At 25.5% G+C, this 21,523-nt stretch overlaps 1 protein-coding gene across 1 annotated transcript in view; it reads right to left on the reverse strand.

Moving 5' to 3' along the window:
• Positions 1–16,895, reverse strand: part of LOC142228265 (uncharacterized) — a 29,463-nt gene extending 12,568 nt beyond the window's left edge. The window contains exon 1 of the mRNA XM_075298646.1: positions 15,385–16,895. Within this exon, the coding sequence (XP_075154761.1) occupies positions 15,385–15,429 (45 nt within the window). The 5' untranslated portion in view covers positions 15,430–16,895. The remainder of the gene's footprint in view (positions 1–15,384) is intronic.
• Between the last annotated feature and the right edge of the window lie 4,628 nt (positions 16,896–21,523).

Here is a 21,523-nt window from a genome sequence, read left to right on the forward strand (position 1 = left end):
ACTGTATTATCGGCTTGGAAATTGAATTTGCTTTAGAGGTACCAGACTTCAAAGTATTCATATAAAATAACGATATTGCAAAGGTTTCTACCCCCGATTACCATATTCCATTGGCATTTACTTTCATGACTCACTGTCACAGGCAAGCAAAATTTAAATTTAGATTAAAAATTATGAATGCATTTTTATGTCAAAAAAGCGACGAGTGAATATATGTGATCCCTATAATATTATTTTATTTCATTTTGTGTCATCTCATATATGTGGGAAAAATCTCTCTGATTGAAGTCTTTATGGCTCAAAAATGTTTGTTGGATCCGCCATTTGGCTTATTTCCAATTATTTAGAATATCTTGTCGGTAGGTGCATGTGTATGTATATCATTTAAGTTAAATAGAGACAAAAGTATCGACAATATATCATATCAAAGTTTTTTTTTTGATGGTTGGTTATAAAAGTCATTAACGACAAAGATTGGTTTGCTTTATGGCGCCGGTATTTAAATGGACGCATGCAAATGAAACACATCGATTTAATCTCTTCCAATAAATTTTCCCCAGCACGAGAAGTTTGAAATGTCCTTGGTTCGCAATAGAGGAACATGTTAGCAAGTGTTTTTTTTTTATATATAAATTATAATCTGTTTATAGAAATCGAAAAGAAGATAAATATAAGGAATTGGAAAAAGAATCCTGGTTGGGTTGTTTAGTCATGTAATTGTCTTACAAAAGGTATGAAGATTTTGTCAAAAACATTTTCAAATTTCTAGGAACTTCCCATCAAATCCCCACGTCCCAAACCCAAACTCCCCATCCATGAAAAAATATCCCCAAATTGGGGCAAAATCCCAATAATGGCAACACATTCGAAATGTAATTCCACCTTTCCATCACAAGGCGATAATACCGTTTATCATATATTTCTTATGGAAGTAAACTGTAAACAATCGATAACAACGTCTCTCTGAAATTTTAATTAGCTATATAGCAATGTAGAAAATACAGAAAATTTTGTCTAAATTTTATTTCTATAGAAAATTTTGTCAAAATTTTATTTCAAGAGAAAATTTTATCAAAATTTTATTTCTATAGAAAATTTTGTTAAAATTTTATTTCTATGGAAAGTTTTGTCACAATTTTATTTCTATAGAAAATTTTGTCAAAATTTTATTTCTATAGAAAATTTTGTCAATATTTTATTTCTATAGAAAATTTTGTCAAAATTTTATTTTCATGGAAAATTTTGTCAAAATTTGAATTCTGTAGAAAATTTTGTCAAAATTTTATTTCCATAGACAATTTTGTCAAAATTTAATTTCCATGGAAAATTTTGTCAAAATTTTATCTCTATAAAAAAATTTTGTCAAAATTTTATTTCTATAGAAAATTTTGTCAAAATTTTATTTCTATGGAAAATATTGTCAAAATTTTATTTCTATAGAAAAATTTGTCAAAATTTTATTTGTATAGCAAATTTTGTTAAAATTTTATTTATATAGAAAATTTTGTCAAAATTTTATTTCTATAGAAAATTTTGTCAAAATTTTATTTCTATAGAAAATTTTTGACAAAATTTTATTTATATAGAAATGTTTGTCAAAATTTTATTTATATGGAAAATTTTGTTAAAATTTTATTTCTATAGATAATTTTGTCAAAATTTTATTTCTATAGAAAATTTTGTCAAAATTTTATTTCTATAGAGAATTTTGTCAACATTGTATTTCTATAGAGAATTTTGTAAAAATTTTATTTCTATAGAAAATTTTCTCAAAATGTTATTTCTAAGAAAATTTTGTTAAAATTTTATTTATATAGAAAATTTTGTCAAAATTTAATTTCCATGGAAAATTTTGTCAAAATTTTATTTCTATAGAAAATTATGTCAAAATTTTATTTCTATAGAGAATTTTGTCAAAATTTTATTTCTATAGAAAATTTTCTCAAAATTTTATTTCTATAGAAAATTTTCTCAAAATTTTATTTCTATAGAAAATTTTCTCAATATTTTATTTCTATAGAAAATTTTCTCAAAATTTTATTTCTATAGAAAATTTTGTCAAAATTTTATTTCTATGGGAAATTTTGCCAAAACTTTATTTCTATAGAAAATTTTGTCAAAATTTTATTTATATAGACATTTTTGTCAAAATTTTATTTCTATAGAAAATTTAGTCAACATATTATTTCTATAGAAAATTTTGTCAACATTTTATTTTTATAGAAAATTTTGTCAAAATTTTATTTTTATAGAAAATTTTGGCAAAATGCTATGTCTACAGAAAATTATGTCAAAATTTTATTTCTATAGGAAATTTTATCAAAATTTTCTATGGAAAATTTTGTCAACATTTTATTTCTATAGAAAATTTTGTCAAAATTGTATTTCTATAGAAAATTTTGTCAAAATTTTATTTCTATTGAAAATTTTGTCAAAATTTTATTTCTATAGAAAATTTTGTCAAAATTTTATTTCTATAAAAAATTTTGTTAAAATTTTATTTATATAGAAATTTTTGTCAATATTCTATTTCTATAGAAAATTTTGTCAAAATTTTATTTCTATAGAAAATTATGTCAAAATTTTATTTCTATAGAGAATTTTGTCAAAATGTTATTTCTATAGAAAATTTTCTCAAAATTTTATTTCTATAGAAAATTTTCTCAAAATTTTATTTCTATAGAAAATTTTGTCAAAATGCTATTTCTACAGAAAATTATGTCAAAATTTTATTTCTATAGAAAATTTTGTCAATTGTTTTTTTGTTTTGCTGCAAGTAGAGGATGCTGATGAGGAATGTGGTAATTCCGAAACGCGCGTCCATCCAACCATCTTGCAGTCTATGGGGCTTTGCCCAAATAAATTTGACAAACATTATTTTCCTCTGTTGGTTAAGCTACACTTGTAGTTTAGTCAATGAATGGCTTTAAGCTGAAATCAAAAACAACAACAATGGTTAAAGAACAAAACCAACAATAACAAAACGAATGAAAATTTTATTTCTATAGAAATTTTTTCAAAATGTTATTTCTATAGAAAATTTTTTTTCTATAGAAAATTTTGTCAAAATTGTATTTCTTTGGTACTTGTTCGGGATAAATCTCTGTTGTATTTTGTATTTAGTATGACACAGCTTGACTAACACATACACACTCAGTAAAAGAAAATAATCCTTTTATTGTTTTCCATCTGACAATATTTCTGAGGTCATTTTGTAGCAACAACAATTTGAAGATTATATGGAATTTTAAAGATTTTCCTAGAACAATCGAAATCGGAATACTAACCACAAGAGACAAATATCAAAATATATGTCTGGGAATTTTCCGGGTATATTTGAAATTATAATCTTTCTTCTCTATATACATTTTTAAAGATTTTGGTATTTAAAGAATTTCCAAATGTTTTTCAATAAATCATTGGGAATTCCTCAAATTGTTCTATAAGTATTGGTGTGGAAAATATTTGCGTAGCCAAATACCGATATTCATCCATAACACAAAACCATTGTACATCAAGCGATTATAGTTTTTTTTGTAAAAAAAAAAATAAAAAAATACGAAAATCGAAAAACACTTGACCAGTTCATATCAATGTTTTTTTTTTTTTGTTAAATATTTAAAATAGCTTTTTGTTTTTCTTAGGGACTACAAATAGCCAAAATAGAGTGTAGCAAACAGATCATCACAGAGATATTCCTAAGGGGTTGTTGTTTAGTGAATTAAAATATTTTGTTTTTTCGAATTTTCCGCAACAGCAGCAGCTATCTAGCCATGTGTTGACGATAATGCCAAGAAAATTTTTGCACATTTCAATAAACGTATATATCTATATAAACATGATTACATTCACATATATCTATGTTTTGTGGATATATGCAGATATGTTTGTCTTTAGAATTTTGTTTATAGCATTGATAGTAAGATGCTCCTAAAATTTCAGTCCTCTATTTGGTTATACTGATAGCATTATACAATTAGGGAGCCTTAAGGTAAAAAAAATAAATAAAATTAAATTATTGAATAAAATTAAATTAATTATATAAATAAAAATTTGATAAAATTTTCTATAGAAATAACATTTTTACAAAATTTTTTATAGAAATAAAATTGTGACACCATTTTCTATAGAAATAAAATTTTGACAAAATTTTCTATAGAAATAAAATTTTGACAAAATTTACTAAAGAAATAAAATTTTGACAAAATCTTCTACAGAAATAAAATTTTGATAAAATTTTCTATAGAATAAAATTTTGACAAAATTTACTATAGAAATAAAATTTCGACAAAATTTTCTATAGAAATAAAATTTTGACAAATTTTTGTATAGAAATAAAATTTTGACAAAATTTTCTATAGAAATAAAATTTTGATAAAATTTTCTATAGAATAAAATTTTGACAAAATTTACTATAGAAATAAAATTTTGACAAATTTTTGTATAGAAATAAAATTTTGACAAAATTTTCTATAGAAATAAAATTTTGATAAAATTTTCTATAGAAATAAAATTTTGACAAAATTTTCTATAGAAATAAAATGTTGACAACATTTACTATAGAAATAAAATTTCGACAAAATTTTCTATAGAAATAAAATTTTGACAAATTTTGGTATAGAAATAAAATTTTGACAAAATTTTCTATAGAAATAAAATGTTGACAACATTTACTATTGAAATAAAATTTTGACAAAATTTACTAAAGAAATAAAATTTTGACAAAATCTTCTACAGAAATAAAATTTTGATAAAATTTTCTATAGAATAAAATTTTGACAAAATTTACTATAGAAATAAAATTTTGACAAAATTTACTAAAGAAATATAATTTTGACAAAATCTTCTACAGAAATAAAATTTTGATAAAATTTTCTATAGAATAAAATTTTGACAAATTTTTCTATAGAAATAAAATTTTGACAAAATTTTCTATAGAAATAAAATTTTGACAAAATTTTCTATAGAAATAGAATTTTGACAAAATTTTCTATAGAAATAAAATTTTAACAAAATTTTCTATAGAAATAAAATTTTGACAAAACTTTATAAAGAAATAAAATGTTGACAATATTTACTATTGAAATAAAATTTTGACAAAATTTACTAAAGAAATAAAATTTTGACAAAATCTTCTACAGAAATAAAATTTTGATAAAATATTCTATAGAATAAAATTTTGACAAAATTTACTATAGAAATAAAATTTCGACAAAATTTACTAAAGAAATAAAATTTTGACAAAATCTTCTACAGAAATAAAATTTTGATAAAATTTCTATAGAATAAAATTTTGACAAAATTTACTATAGAAAAAAATTTCGACAAAATTTTCTATAGAAATAAAATTTTGACAAATTTTTCTATACAAATAAAATTTTGACAAAATTTTCTATAGAAATAAAATTTTGACAAAATTTTCTATAGAAATAAAATTTTGACTAAATTTTCTATAGCAATAAAATTTTGACAAAATTTTCTATAGAAATAAAAGTTTGACAAAATTTTCAATAGAAATAAAATTTTGACAAAATTTTCTATAGAAATAAAATTTTAAAAGTCTTTTGACAAAATTTTCTATAGAAATAAAATTTTGACAAAATTTTCTATAGAAATAAAATTTTAACAAAATTTTCTATAGAAATAAATATTTCACAAAATTGTCTATAGAATTAAAATTTTGACAACATTTTCTATAGAAATACAATTTTGATAAAATTGTCTATAGAAATAAAATTTTGACAAAATGTACTAGAGAAATAAAACTTTGACAAAATTTTCTATAGAAATAAAATTTTGAGAAAATTTACTGTAGAAATAAAATTTTTACAAAATTTTCTATAGAAATAAAATTTTAACAAAATTTTCTATAGAAATAAAATTTTGACAAAATTTTCTATAGAAATAAAATTTTGACAACATTTTCTATAGAAATAAAACTTTGACAACATTTTCTATAGAAATAAAATGTTGACATAATTTACTAGGGAAAACAAAATTTTCACAAAAATTACTTGAGAAAAAAAATTGACAAATTTTTGATCAAAAACTTCAAAATAAAATTTTTTAAATTTGTTAGATTTTTGATAAATTTTTTAATTGCGAACCTAGTTAACAGCTGATATCAGAGTTGTAATAATCTGATATCTGGAATACAATCAGCTGATGTATTCTCTATAATGTTATTTGATAGTTTTCAGTTGCTCTTAGCTTGGAATAGAACGAAAAAAATTCAGTTATCTTTATACAAAAATTTCACCGCCGTTGAATTTTTAAAAAAACATCAGCCCGGAACTTTTTGATCACATTTTTCCGCCCTCTGCATTCCATGCTTGAGACAAATGCAATATGTCACACATTTATTCGGTTATCCGCGCGTCTTGACGGCATAACAAACACAATGTATGAAAAGGCGAGTGAATACATTTGGTTTGGCTCTTTATGCGATTCCTGATCACTTGGCTTTGACCGTCAACGAGGTTAAAAATGTGCGATGTCCGTCCGGTAGTTTGGGTGGCTAAAAAGACATAATAAAGAAAACAAAAATGGCGTCGCCATTCTTGCCGGTTGTCGGTGAATTTTGTTTTTTTTTCGCAGAGCAAATCGTAACATAACAATTCATTAAGAATTTTTTGTGGGTATTATGGGAAATAAGATTTGTTTCCTTTGTCAAAATCAGTTCATATTTGGGAACATATACACTGAAAATATGTGCTTAAGAATCCCATATAATAACCAATAATACACATCTACATATTTTAGTTTTACGTCTGATTTTCTAAATATTTAATTGACAACATATTCATAATGCGTCAGACTCTTAACGCCAGGCGATATAGCGTCAATGGGAAATATCCACATATGTGGATATGTGGTCTTTGAGGTCTTATCTGGAAAGAACAATAAAATGCCAACATGCTAAAGCTTTTCATCTATTGGGTATTTACAAATATTTTGCGTTGTATTCGAATGAATGAAATGATGATTTATGAGTTTTTCTTTTTTATCTAATTGTCAAAAATTTTACTTCCCCATTTCCGTTGACATTTGAAAGTCATTGGGTGGAAATATGTAACAAAGGCGTTCTCCATAGAAACGAAGTTGACAAAATTTTCTATAGAAAAACATTTTGAGAAAATTTTATATAGAAAAAAAAATTGACTAAAATTTGTCTAACAAAAATATTGACTTAATTTTCGATAGAAAAAAATTTTCTATAGAAAAAAATGTAGATCAAATTTTCTATAGAAATACAATTTGGCAAAATTTTCTATGGAAAAAAATTTTAGCAAAATTTTGTATAGAAAAACATTTTGACTAAATTTTGTCAAACAAAAATATTGACTTAATTTTCGATAGAAAAAAATTTAGATAAAACTTTCTATAGAAATACAATTTTGGAAAAAAACAAAAATTAGATAAAATTTTCTATAGAAATAAAATTTTGGCAAAATTTTCTATGGACAAAAATTTTAGCAAAATTTTGTATAGAAAAAAATTTTGACTAAATTTTGTCCAACAAAAATATTGACTTAATTTTCGATAGAAAAAGTTTTCGATAGAAAAAAATTTTCTATAGAAATAAAATTTTGGCAAAATTTTCTATAGAAAAAATTTTGACAAAATTTTCTATAGCAAAAAAATTTTGAAAAAAAAAATCTATAGGAAAAAATTTTGACAAAATTTTCTATAGCAAAAAAATTTTGAAAACAAAATTTCTATAGAAAAAAAATTTGACAAAATTTTCTAAAAAAATTTGACAAGATTTTGTCAAAAACAAAAAAAATATTGACAAAATTGTCTATGGAAAAAAATTTTGATAAAAAATATTCTAGAGAAATAAAATTATGACAAACGGTTTTAGAGAAATAAAATGTTGACAAACGTATTTAGAGAAATACAATTTTGACAAAAGTTTCTAGAGAAATAAAATGTTGACAAAAGTTTCTAGAGAAAAAAAATTGGACAATAGTTTCTAAAGAAAAAAATTGGAGAAATTTTTATTAAATATATATTTGTTTTAAATTAAGAATTAATTAAGAATTCTCCAAAAATTTTACTATAAATCATGACCGTTATAATAACCCATAAGCCAAATAAAATTCGTTCAGTTAAAGTTTATATTTAATTCTGATTTCTGAAAAATACTTTTTAATTTTAAATGCAAATTTTTAATTGAAAATCAGCTGTTTCCCTACAAGTACATACAGGGCTATAAGCTTGGTATGCAATGTTGTTATCGACTGTTTATATTTTTATCTTTCCTCAAATTTAAGGCTGTGGTAGGGAGCCACCGTGGTGCAATGGTTAGCAGCCCGCCTTGCATACACAAGGTCGTGGGTTCGATTCCCGCTTCGACCGAACACCAAAAAGTTTTTCAGCGGTGGATTATACCACCTCAGTAATGCTGATGACATTTCTGAGTGTTTCAAAGCTTTTCTAAGTGGTTTCATTGCAATTTGGAATGCCGTTCGGACTCGGCTATAAAAAGAAGGTCCCTTGTCATTGAGCTTAACATGGAATCGGACAGCACTCAGTGATAAGAGAGAAGTTCACCAATGTGGTATTACAATGGACTGAATAGTCTAAGTGAGCCTGATACATCGGGCTGCCACCTAACGTAACCTAACCTAACGGTGTGATACCCACCAGAGGCTTAAAAAAAGAAAATATAAATCGTCGATAACAATTACCTAACAAAACTATAAATGTTAACAAATATATTTATAGTTGTTTGCTAAGTGGTTATTATCGACTATTTATATTTTCCTTCTTTAAATTTAAGCCACTGGTGCCCGTTCGTTGCATACCAGGCTTGTAGCTCTGTATACACCTGTAGGGGAAATTTGTTACCTATAAGTAATCCACAGCTACATTTGCCACCATTTTTTTGCGAGTTGCTCTGTATTTCTTATGGGTAGCAAAATTTCCCTAGAGGTGCATACATGACTGTAGACCTGGCTTGTAAGCAAAGGGACACAAGAGGCTTAGATTTATGGTGAGAAAAAATATACATGGTCGATAACAACGCTCTAGTGAAACTAACGCCTATGTTCGGATATTCTGAATCGCATGATTTTTTTTTTGTAAAGCAAAAATTGAGATACTATAGGACTTGGATTCAAATTGTATTTAAACTTCTTATCAAAGAGAACTATGTTGCCAAAATTTAAATTTTTATATGTTTTAGGGTTATGAAACTATAGCCAAATGAAAATTTTGCGATTTATTATTCCGAATATCGGAATATATCCCTATATATGCATTTATTACGAGCAGACAACATTTCTTTGAACAATGTCTGATCGTTTGACTGAAATGTTAAAAATAACTGAATTTATGGCAACAAATCCCCAGTTTTTTGTGAAATTTATTCTAATTCGTAACTCTCATGCATAAGTTCTAAAGTTCGGTATGCAGCTCTTAAGAAAATTCCAGTTTCATGTCATTAAAGCAGTTTTCTCATGTGCTTCTTGGGAGAGAAAATGTAAACAGTCGATAACATAGTTCTTATGGGCAACAAAATTATTGCTAGAAGAGTGTACCGGCATGTAAGCCTATATACACGCAGAGAGTCACCCTGGTGCAATGGTTAGCATGTCCGCCTTGCACACACAGGATCGTGGGTTCAATCCAGTTTCGACCAAACACCAAAAAAGTTTTTCAGCGGTGGATTAACCCACCTCAGTAATGCTGGTGACATTTCTGAGTGTTTCAAAGCTTTTCTAAGTAGTTTCATTGCAATTTGGAATGCCGTTCGGACTCGGCTATAAAAAGAAGGTCCCTTGTCATTGAGCTTAACATAGAATCGGGCAGCACTCAGCGACAAAATAGAAGTTCACCACTGTGGTATCACAATGGACTGAATAGTCTAAGTGAGTCTGAAATATCGGATTGCCACTATAGCTAACCTAACGTACACGAAGAGGCTTAAAATTCAAAATGAATGAAGGTACAAACAGTCGATAACATTAGCTTTGCAAAATTATAAATGCATTTTTTTAAGAGTAGTAAATATTTCGTTGAAGATATTTAGCGAACCTTAAAATTGATTGCTGCCAACCAAAACCATTAAACACCATATGCAATTTCTCCCAAAAAAGAAAAAAATGATCCCTAATAATAATTGTGGAGAAACTCTTGGAATTTTTAGAGATAATTTTGCTTTGTTCAGAGAAAAATCACTAAATTATGCATTCATAAGTCTAAGCTCCATGCTATACAATTTTCTTCACCATAAAGATTGTCTGAATGAATGCCAGCCACATTGGAAATAAGCAATGTGAAACAATTTCCCATACCAACTGATTAGGGTGAGATTATTCATCTGTTGGTGATGGAGATATGGTCTTGTTTTTGGACTTTTCAAAGGGTCTTTGATATACATTTGGGACAGTTTAGCTATTGTTTCTGTTTGGCTAATGTCGTTTGTAGGTTTCCCAGTAATTAATTACACACGCTCACTCCTAAAATTAAACAACTTTCTCTTTAAGCCTAGAAATTTGGGTGATATGATGAAAATCAGACAGTATAATTAATCAAGGTCATGTCGCAGCTTGGGCTTCTCAAGCAACCCACTTAATTTCTTTTTTGTTTTGTTGTTACTAATAATTCCAGTTTGCTCAAACGGAAAACTCCAACAACAAAGAATTCAAAACTTCAATTTGATATTGGTGACATTTACATTTCTCCTGCATAAGAGGTTGGCTAAAGTTCTCATAGATACCAGTTTGGGCCATATTAAAAAAAAACAAATTCAGTGGGCCATTTATAGCTCAGCTCCTCTAGCAAACAGTTGTCAATTAATTCATGGCACAAAGAATAATTCCTCATCATAAAAAAAGAAACTGAACAACTAGCTTTGTAAGAGTTTTTTTTAAATACCTGCTTGGATGAGTGCAAAATGGAATTCAAATGAAAATGGTTTGTAACTGTTTTCTGTTTTTTTTTCCCCCAAACCTGTTGAGGCAATCTCATTGAGGATTTCTTTGAAGTTGATATACATTTTACGTCTCTTATGGTGACTCATTTAACAGCACATTTATTAGATGAGATATTTAAATTTTTTCCTCATACATGGGGAAGACGGAAATTGATTTAAACCTATATCAATATATGCTCATATATGGTACTCTCACGAATCTTCTTTCTGGTTGATATTGAAAAATTAATTGAAGTATTTTTGAAATCACGCAATATTAAGTCATGGAAAAGTAGTCAGATAAATGTCATGATATTAATATGTAATAGAAAATTACACCCAGTTGTCCTAAACAACGAAATGTGTGACAATCAGCTGACTACAACTATTAACTGGAAAATACATCCAAATGTCATTTGTATTAACATATGATTGCCAGTAAAATTTCAATAACATAAATTAATTCAATGCTAGCTAAAGCAGAAGAAGTTTTTCATACACTTTTCAAAAATAGTACAGCGTAGGTAAAATGGTAAAAATCTGGCGCTTAAGATCTTTTCTTTATTTTTATTGCATTTTTCCAATACGAGAAGGAAGCATTTCGTAACTGGCTTTTGAGAATCCAAAAATGTCAGGAAATTTTCGTTAATTTACATATTCTCAAAATTTGGAATACACTTAATTGAATTTTCCCATGAGATAGTTCATTTTTTCCATAACATAGTTTACTTTTTTTCAGTGCCGAAAACTGCATAGGTAAGAATTTTCATATCGTCAGCATTCCTTCTGTTTCAATTACACTAGTTTAACCCTTATACTACGTTGGGGTCATTTGATGACCCATATCGTATTTTTCAACACCACATATCTTACTGTTCGAATATAATTCACAATTTCTATCACTTAGTACATTAATTGGTAACATATGCTGAATTCATGCTGAGTAGTAAGAACTTTTAGTTATAATCCAAAAGTAAGAAATTCGGTGATGAAAAATACGACCTAATACCCAACGTAGTATAAGGGTTAAAAAATTTTTTCATGTATATTTGATCAGATGTGGCTTTTTTATGTATTTTGATCTGATTAATCCGAAATTTTTTTTAAAACTTTTTTTATGGAACAGTTTTTGAGATATCCCGTTATTTTAAGTTTTTCGCTCATTCTTAACTAAACAAATTATATCTCGAGTTAGAAATGTCCAATTATATCGTTGTTGACAAACAATCGTATATAAATGGATCTGTAATAAGTTAAGAGAAAGAAAAAAATCATGTTTTACATTGACCCTTTTCCGCCGGAAAAGTAAAACCGTTGAATTTCAATTGATTCAATTAAAAATTTAATTGATGTTGATTGCAAAACTCAATTAATTTTTTTCCATTAAAAACTTAACTATTTTCAATTACTTTCTGAAAATTTTTCAGCAATTAAGTACCTAACTGGCATATGGAATATATAGGCAAGATGACATATGTGACCATAGTGTGGTTTAAAAATTCGTTAGTTAACGTAGCACTAACGGAGCTACATGAAAATGGCCGTTAGTATTTTTAGTTTGATTAAAAACTTGATTGTTTGAAAAAATTTTAGTTTTTAGTCTTCCGAGTTTGATTTTTATTTAAATTTAATTTTTTAATTAAAAATTTTAAGAGTTTTCAATCATAATGTTTCCATTTTAATTAAAAAGTTAATTGTATCAATTACTTTATTAATTGAAAATTCAACTTCAATCAACTTTTTATTTGGAAATATTTTGTTGATTAAAAAGTTAATTGTATCAATTAATTTATTAATTAAAAATTACATTTCAATCAACTTTTTATTTGGAAATATTTTGTTGGTATGTTTTACTTAAAATTGGGGATTTTTGGGGACGAAAGCGTCCTAATTTGGGACCAAGATCCAGAAGAATACTGGCAACACTGCATATGACATACATCTAAGACTGTGGTCACACTAGGCAAACATTTGAACAAAATGAGTGTCAAAATCTTTTACCAGAACCATATATACGAAATATCTGGATACAGTTTTTGAAAAATATTCCTCTCGTGAGGTTATGTACCGAATATGAACTAAAAATGTTTAATGGTTTGAATGTGGCGAGGAATTCCATTTTGATTTCTGTCAAATATTTGCCCTGTGTATAAAAACAGGTCTGCTCCGGTTGAGGTTGATGAAAACACTCACTTAGACTATTCAGTTCATTGTGCAAAATAGCGCCTTAGAACAACGGTTGCCACTCGAGCCAAAAATAATCTACTAAATTTGGAGAAATTTTTACCCAAAAACAAACAAAAAAAAATCATATTTTGGAAAAATGTATTTCCATAGACAATTTTGTCAAAATTTTATTTCTATAGAAAATTTTATCAAAATTTTATTTCTATAGCAAATTTTGTCAAAATTTTTTTCTATAAAAATTTTTCGACACAATTTTATTTCTAGAGAAAAAATTGTAGAAATTTTATTTCTATAGAAAAATTTGTCAAAATTTTATTACTATAGAGAATTTTGGCCAATTTTTATTTCTATAGAAAATTTGGCAAAATTTTATTTCTATAGAAAATCTTGTCAAAATTTTATTTCTATAGAAAATTTTGTCAACATTTTACTTCTATAGAAAATTTTTTCAACATTTTACTGCTATAGAAAATGTTGTCAAAATTTAATTTCTATAGAAAATTTTGACAAAATTTTATTTCTATAGAAAATTTTGACAAAATTTTATTTCTATAGAAAATTTTGACAACATCTTATTTCTATAGAAAAGTTTCTCAAAATTTTATTTCTATAAAAAATCTTGCCAAATTTTTCTTTATGTAGAAAATATATTTTATATTTTATTTCTATGGAAAATTTCGTCAAAATTTTATTTCTATAGAAAATTTTGTAAAAATTTTATTTCTATAGAAAATTTTGTCAAAATTTTATTTCTATAGAAAATTTCGTCAAAATTTAATTTCTATAGAAAATTTTTTCAAAATTTTATTTCTATAGAAAATTTTGACAAAATTTTCTTTTTGTAGAAAATATTGTCAAAATTTTATTTCTTTAGAGAAGTTTGTCAAAATTTTATTTCTATAGAATTTTTGTCGTAATTTTATTTCTATAGAAAATTTTGCCAACATTTTATTTCTATAGGAAATTTTGTCAAAATTTTATTTTTATAGAATTTTTTTTGTCGTAATTTTATTTCTATAGTAAATTATGTCAAAATTTTATTTCTATAGAAAATGTTGTCAAAATTTAATTTCTATAGAAAATTTTGTCAAAGTTTTATTTCTATAGAAAATTTTTTCATAATTTTATTTCTATAGAAAATTTTGTCAAAACTTTATTTCTATTGATAATTTTGTCAAAATTTTATTTTTATAAAAATTTTGTCAAAGTTTTATTTCTATAGAAAATTTTGTTAAAAATTTATTTCTATAGAAATTTTGTCAAAATTTTATTTCTATAGAAAATGTTGTCAATATTTTATCAAAATTTTATTTCTAAAGAGAATTTTATAAAAAAAAAAACATTTTTTTCTATAAAAACTTTGTCAAAATTTTATTTCAATAGAAAATTTTGTAAAAATTTTATTTTTATAGAAAATTTTGTCAAAATTGTATTTCTATAGAAAAATTCTATAGAAATACAATTTTGACAAACTTCTTCTAAAATTTTGAGAAAATTTAATTTTTATAGAAAATTTTCTCAAAATTTTATTTGTATAGAAAATTTTTTTCAAAATTTAATTTCTATAAAAAATTTTGGCAAAATTTTCTTTATGTAGAAAATATTGTCAAAATTTTATTTCTTTAGAGAATTTTATTTCTATAGAATTTTTTTTGTCGTAATTTTATTTCTATAGAAAATTTTGCCAACATTCTATAGAAAATTTTGTCAAAATTTTATTTTTATAGATTTTTTTTGTTGAAAATTTTATTTTTATAGATTTTTTTTGTGAAAATTTTATTTCTATAGAATTCTTTTTTTCAAAATTTTATTCCTATAGAATTCGTTTGTCAAAATTTTTTTTCTATAGAATTCTTTTGTCAAAATTTTATTTCTATAGAAAATTTGTGAAGTACCTCGTTGGGAATATTTTTCAAAAGCTACCAAAACATCAAGAATTCTGCCAATCTATCAAACAGTAAAAACTCTACCATTTTTGGTAGAATTCTACCAACTGTGGCAAGCGTGTTAGAACCCTAGGCTAAGGCTATTTCTTAAGCGGGATCCCGCGATAAAAATTCCAATTTCCCGGGAAAAACTCTAATAAAAATTTCAAGCCCTGAACTTTTGCCAAAATCTAACCGGGTAATTAGGGTTTTTTGGTCCCCTCTTTTTAGCAAAAGACGTTTTTGAATTTTTCCTTGATATTTTCAAAGCCAATGTTTCACATAAAATTTTCCAAAAAAATTTGTTTTGTATTTTTTTTTTTTTTTTTTTGAAAAATATTCTAAACTTACCACAACAAAACGCAGTGCTCCCAATTCATGAGATAAATCCGCCATTGTTAATTATTTTTGATTAATATAACAAAAAGTGAGTGAGATTACACAATAATTTAAAGAAGAATTATTTTATTGTGTCTAAACTTTTTTCTTATTATTTTGCTGAGTTTTATTAATTGTCTTCCTGGGTTCTCTTAATAAATGCAAGTTGGTAGTTTTGTTTCTTCTTTCAGGACAATTAAGAGTACAAATTGTTTTTATTACTCTTCTTTGGAGAAATGAATTTTTATGTTTGTTATTTTTTTTTTTAGCTGATCACAATTTTTGTTTTATTTAAAAAAAATATATATTTCACTGTTATTAGGTTAAAAAATAACCTATGCGTGTAATCTTGCTAACGGCCAAATGTAACACTGCGTAACAATTTCAAACGGAAAGAGTTGTTAATGGCAATGGCAATCAAATAACCGTTATAAATTGTAAATCGTCTACTCAACCAACATACAACACAAACACACTCACAGAGAGATAAACTCTTAAGTCTCTTTGTTTTGTTTGATTAGGTTTGGGAAGGTTTGTTTCAACTTCACCCAAATACTGACAAATTATATCACTTTGAAATAATATGAGAAGAGTTAGGGCGACGTTGTTTTTCTTTAAAACACTTTCTTTGAAACACTTTCTTGAGTGTGTTGATTATTTTGTTTTCTTTCTTTTTTTCTTTGTTTGATTGTTATTTGAAGTAAAATGGATTTATTGTCTTTTGGGTTGTTTGAATTTTATTTTTCGTTTCTATTTTTTTTTTTTTTGAATATGTTTCTTTTCTTTTTTTCCTAAGATTAATATCTTTTCACTTTGACGGGCGTTCAGCAAATGATGTCTTTTCAAAAGTTTTATATGGCTTTTATTAATATGGATGTTTTTTCTTCAGTTTTTCATACTTTAGCAGCCAGAATTTTATAATATATTTGTATATATGGGTATATACATACGTAGTATATCTATTCAATATTTGTTTGGTTTTTGTTCTTATTTCATATAAGTATGTTCCTATATATACTCTAATACAGATCAGATACTTATATCAGTATGTATCTGGTCTATATAGCTAGGTAGATTTGTTTCCCCAAGATATGGTTTTTTTTTCTTTCTGCTCAACCAGATTCATTCATTCACAAAAATTCCACAAGAACAATTCCTTTATTTTGTCAACTTTTCCTTCTTTTCCTGCTCTTGTTCCTCTTTGTCTTTAATTGAATTGTTTTTGTTTTTTTTTTGTTTGTCTTGTGTCTATTTATTGCTTTGGCTCTTTAATTACTTTTAATTCACGTGTTGTTTTTATTTTCCTTCGTTTTGGTTTCTTTTTGTTTTTGGTCGCCAAAAATTTTCTTGAGTAATTCTTAGGTGGACACTTGTATTGTTTGATTTACGAGATTTTTAGGGATTTGTGTATTATATTTGTTTTCTAGCAGCTATTTGATATTGGTCTAACCACTTCTGGGCCGTTTGATAACCGGGACAAGAGTGAGCATATCTTGATGGCAAATTTTCATTTTATACCAAGAAAGAAATGATCATTCCATTCGTATAATATTTGACAACAGAAAAGTTTGGTCGATCGGTTATTTGGTTTTGTTGTTGGCCACCAAAAAAACACACAAAATAAAAATAAAATGAGGCAATACGAAGCATTGTTTATGGGAAATGTTTTCTGGTTTCTCTTGCCTATATGGCTGATGCATGCTTTCTTTCTCTTATGTTGGTCGACAACATACACATGCTCAAATTGTTAATGCATGGGGATATTTCTTGGCCATCTCATTTGATGAGTGTAAATTTATGTTAGTTCTTTTGGACCAAAGTTACCATGCAACCGGCCTACAATCATAACATGATTTTGCTTTTGCTTGTTGCATACTCTCTTGTTAATACGTTGGATGAGTTGCTTTTCTTTTGAAATATGAATTAACTGCTTTAATGAAGAGAATCCGAGAAAAGAGAATGGAAGAATTTCTTTTTAAGCTCAAAGAAAATTACTTACATATGTATGCATATATGTAATCGATAACACCAACATTGTAAAGAGAGAAGATATCAGTATGGTATATATTAGGAATTTGAAAAATATTTGGAATCAAATGCAATTCAATATAAGATTCTAAAATCGTGATGAAATCAAATATTTCATAAACGGGAATTTTGATTTTATATTAAATATGTCTCTCATTTGATGAGTGTAAATTTATGTTAGTTCTTTTGGACCAAAGTTACCATGCAACCGGCCTACAATCATAACATGATTTTGCTTTTGTTTGTTGTATACTCTCTTCATAATACGTTGGATGAACTGATCTTCTTTTGAAATATGAATTAACAGCATTAATAAAGAAAAAGAGAAAGAAAAGAGAATGGAAGACATTTCTTTTTAAGCTCAAAGAAAAATTACTTACATATGTATGCATATATGTAATCGATAACACCAACATTATAAAGAGAGAAGATATTAGTATGGTAAATATTACGAATTTGAAAAATATTTGTAATCAAATGCAATTCAATATAATACCTTAAATCGTGATGTAATCAAATATATTACAAACGGGAATTTTGATTTTGTATTAAATGTAGCTCAGAGACAAACAATGTATCAAAAGTGAACCCATCATGAAAGAAAATGTAGGTTTATTTTGGAAAATTGTAACTAAAATTGTTTTCTCATTGCAGTTTTCTAATTACAAATAAATTAATACTGTTTGTTATCACAATTGACTGAATAGTCTAAGTGAGCCTGAGACTAAATCGGGCTGCCACTTTAATCTAACCTAATATTGTTTGTCAAATTGAAGAAATTTTAGTAAATATAATAAGTTTTCTTCTGTTGTTTAAGAAAATTTCATATGTTGAAGAAAAAATAGGATTTAAAAATTGTTAAAATGCCAATTTAAGCACACTTCTCCCATTTTAGGTAAATATGAACTATTTTATTTTTTAGTAAAATGGTGTACTATAATTTGAATTTGGAAAATTATAGTTGAATTATCAAAAAAAAAAATAATAATAATAAATAAAACAAACGAGCTAGAGGCTGATAAATTTTGCAACAAAGTGTTATTTTTTTAATTCTATAGTCAAAAAAAAAAGTATATACGGCCATAAGTTCGGCCAGGCTGAATCTCATGTACCCTACACCATGGATTGCGTAGAAACTTCTGCGAATGACTGGCATCCACAATTGAATAACTTGCGTTGTGGTAATACTTACCGATGGCAAGGTATCTTAAAACTTCTTAACATTGTTTTCTAAATAGTGAGTTGTCCATACGTGGTATATATTAGACAAAAAAGTTATGTATACGTAAGTCTACATATAATTACGAATAGATATGGACTTTTGCACGGTACGTGGAGAGCCAGAATTGAAATATGGGGATCGCTTATATGGGGGCTACAATTATGAACTTGATATGGACCAATTTTTGTGTGATTGGGGATCGATTTATCTGAGGGCTATATATAACTATAGACCGATATGGACCTAGTTAGGCATGGCCATATCTACCAAATTTCAACTGACTCGGATGAAATTTGCTCCTCCAAGAGGCTCCAAAATCAAATCTCGGGATCGGTTTATATGGAGGCTATATATGATTATGAACCACTTTTGGCGTGGTTGTTAAATATCATATACTAACACCATGTACCAAATTTCAACCAGATCGGATGAATTTTGCTTTTCCAAGTGGCTCCAAAGCCAAATCTCGGGATGGGTTTATAGTTATGGGGCTATATATAATTATGGACTGATATGAACCAATTCCTGCATGGTTGCTGGATACCATATACTAACATCACGTACCAAATTTCAACCGAATCGGATGAATTTTGCTCTTCCAAGGGGCACCGGAGGCCAAATATGGGGATCGGTTTATATGGGGTCATTACGGCGGCACACACCATTACCATTGGCGGAGCTTGCGAGCTGGTGACCCATTGGAGGTGTGAATTTTCAGATGAACTCTTTAAAAAACAAACATATTGTCCATTTAATCGAAGAGAGCGAAGGTTCGTCTTCCGTCATCACCACCGACACCGGCGACAATGTTGGTGATCAAATTATTAACATTGACACCTTCCAAACCCTTGGCGAACAGTTGACCTCTTTGGTAAGTAATCCACAGTTGCCACTAGAGCAAAAAAAGAAAAACACAATATATACCAAAAAACTACCAACGAAATTTTTTTTCCAAAATTTTATTTCTTTATAAATTTTTATTTCTATAGAAAATTTTGTCACAATTTTAATTCTATAAACAATTTTTTCAAATTTTTTTTTTCTATAGAAAATTTTGTCAAAATTTTATTTCTATAGGAAATTTTGTCAAAACTTTATTTCTATAGAAAATTTTGTCAAAATTTTATTTCTATGGAAAATTTTGTCAAAATTGTATTTCTATAGAAAATTTTGTTAAAATATTATTTCTATAGAAAATTTTGTCAAAGTTTTATTTCTATAGAAATTTTTCTCAAAATTTCCTATAGAAATTTTGTCAAAATTTTATTTCTATAAAAATTGTGACAAAATTTTATTGCTATAGAAAATTTTCTCAAAATTTTATTTCTATAGAAAATTTTGTCAAAATTTTATTTCTATAGAAAATTTTGTCAAAATTTTATTTCTTTAGAAAATTTTGTCAAAATTTTATTTCTTTAGAAAATTTTGTCAAAATTTTATTTCTATAGAAAATTTTGTCAAAATTTTATTTATATAGAAAATTTTGTCAAAATTTTTTTTCTATAGAAAATTTTGTCAAATTTTTTTCTATAGAAAATTTTCTCAAAATTTTATTTCTGTAGAAAATTTTGTCAAAATTTTATTTCTATAGAATTTTTTGTCAAAATTTTATTTCTATAGAAAATTTTATCAAAATTTTATTGCTATAGTAAATTTTGTCAAAATTTTATTTCTATAGACAATTTTATCAAAATTTTATTTTTATAGAAAATGTTGTCAAAATTTTAATTCTATAGACAATTTTGTGAAAATTTTATTTCTATAGAAAACTTTGTTAAAATTTTATTTCTATAGAAAATGTTGTCAAAATTTTATTTCTATAGAAAATTTTGTCAAAGTTTTATTTCTATAGAAATTTTTCTCAAAATTTCCTATAGAAATTTTGTCAAAATTTTATTTCTATAAAAATTGTGACAAAATTTTATTGCTATAGAAAATTTTCTCAAAATTTTATTTCTATAGAAAATTTTGTCAAAATTTTATTTCTATAGAAAATTTTGTCAAAATTTTATTTCTTTAGAAAATTTTGTCAAAATTTTATTTCTATAGAAAATTTTGTCAAAATTTTATTTATATAGAAAATTTTGTCAAAATTTTTTTTCTATAGAAAATTTTGTCAAAATTTTTTTCTATAGAAAATTTTCTCAAAATTTTATTTCTGTAGAAAATTTTGTCAAAATTTTATTTCTATAGAATTTTTTGTCAAAATTTTATTTCTATAGAAAATTTTATCAAAATTTTATTGCTATAGAAAATTTCGACAAAATTTTATTTCTATAGAAAATTTTGTCAAAATTTTATTTCTATAGAAAATTTTGTCAAAATTTTATTTCTATAGAATATTTTGTCAAAATTTTATTTCTATAGAAAATTTTGTCAAAATTTTATTTCTATAGAAAATTTTGTCAAAATTTTATTTCTATAGAAAATTGTGTCCAAATTCTATTTCTATAGAAAATTTTGTCAAAATTTTATTTCTGTAGAAAATTTTGTCAACAGTTTATTTCTATAGAAAATTTCGACAAATTTTCTCAATATTTTATTTCTACAGAACAGTTTCTCAATATTTTATTGCCATAGAAAATTTTGTCAAAAAGTTACTTTTATAGAAAATTTTGTCAAAATTTCATTTCTATAGAAAATTTTGTCAAAATTTTATTTCTATAAAAAATTTTGTTAAAATTTTATTTCTATAGAAAATTTTGTCAAAATTTTATTTCTATAGAATTTTTTGGCAAAATTTTATTTCTATAGAAAATTGTGACAAAATTTTATTTCTATAAAAAATTGTGACAAATTTTTATTTCTATAGAAAATTTTGTCAAAATTTTATTTCTATAGAAAATTATGACAAAATTTTAT

This window comes from Haematobia irritans, chromosome 3, assembly GCF_050003625.1.
Source record: "Haematobia irritans isolate KBUSLIRL chromosome 3, ASM5000362v1, whole genome shotgun sequence".
NCBI classification, from domain to species: Eukaryota; Metazoa; Arthropoda; class Insecta; order Diptera; family Muscidae; genus Haematobia; species Haematobia irritans.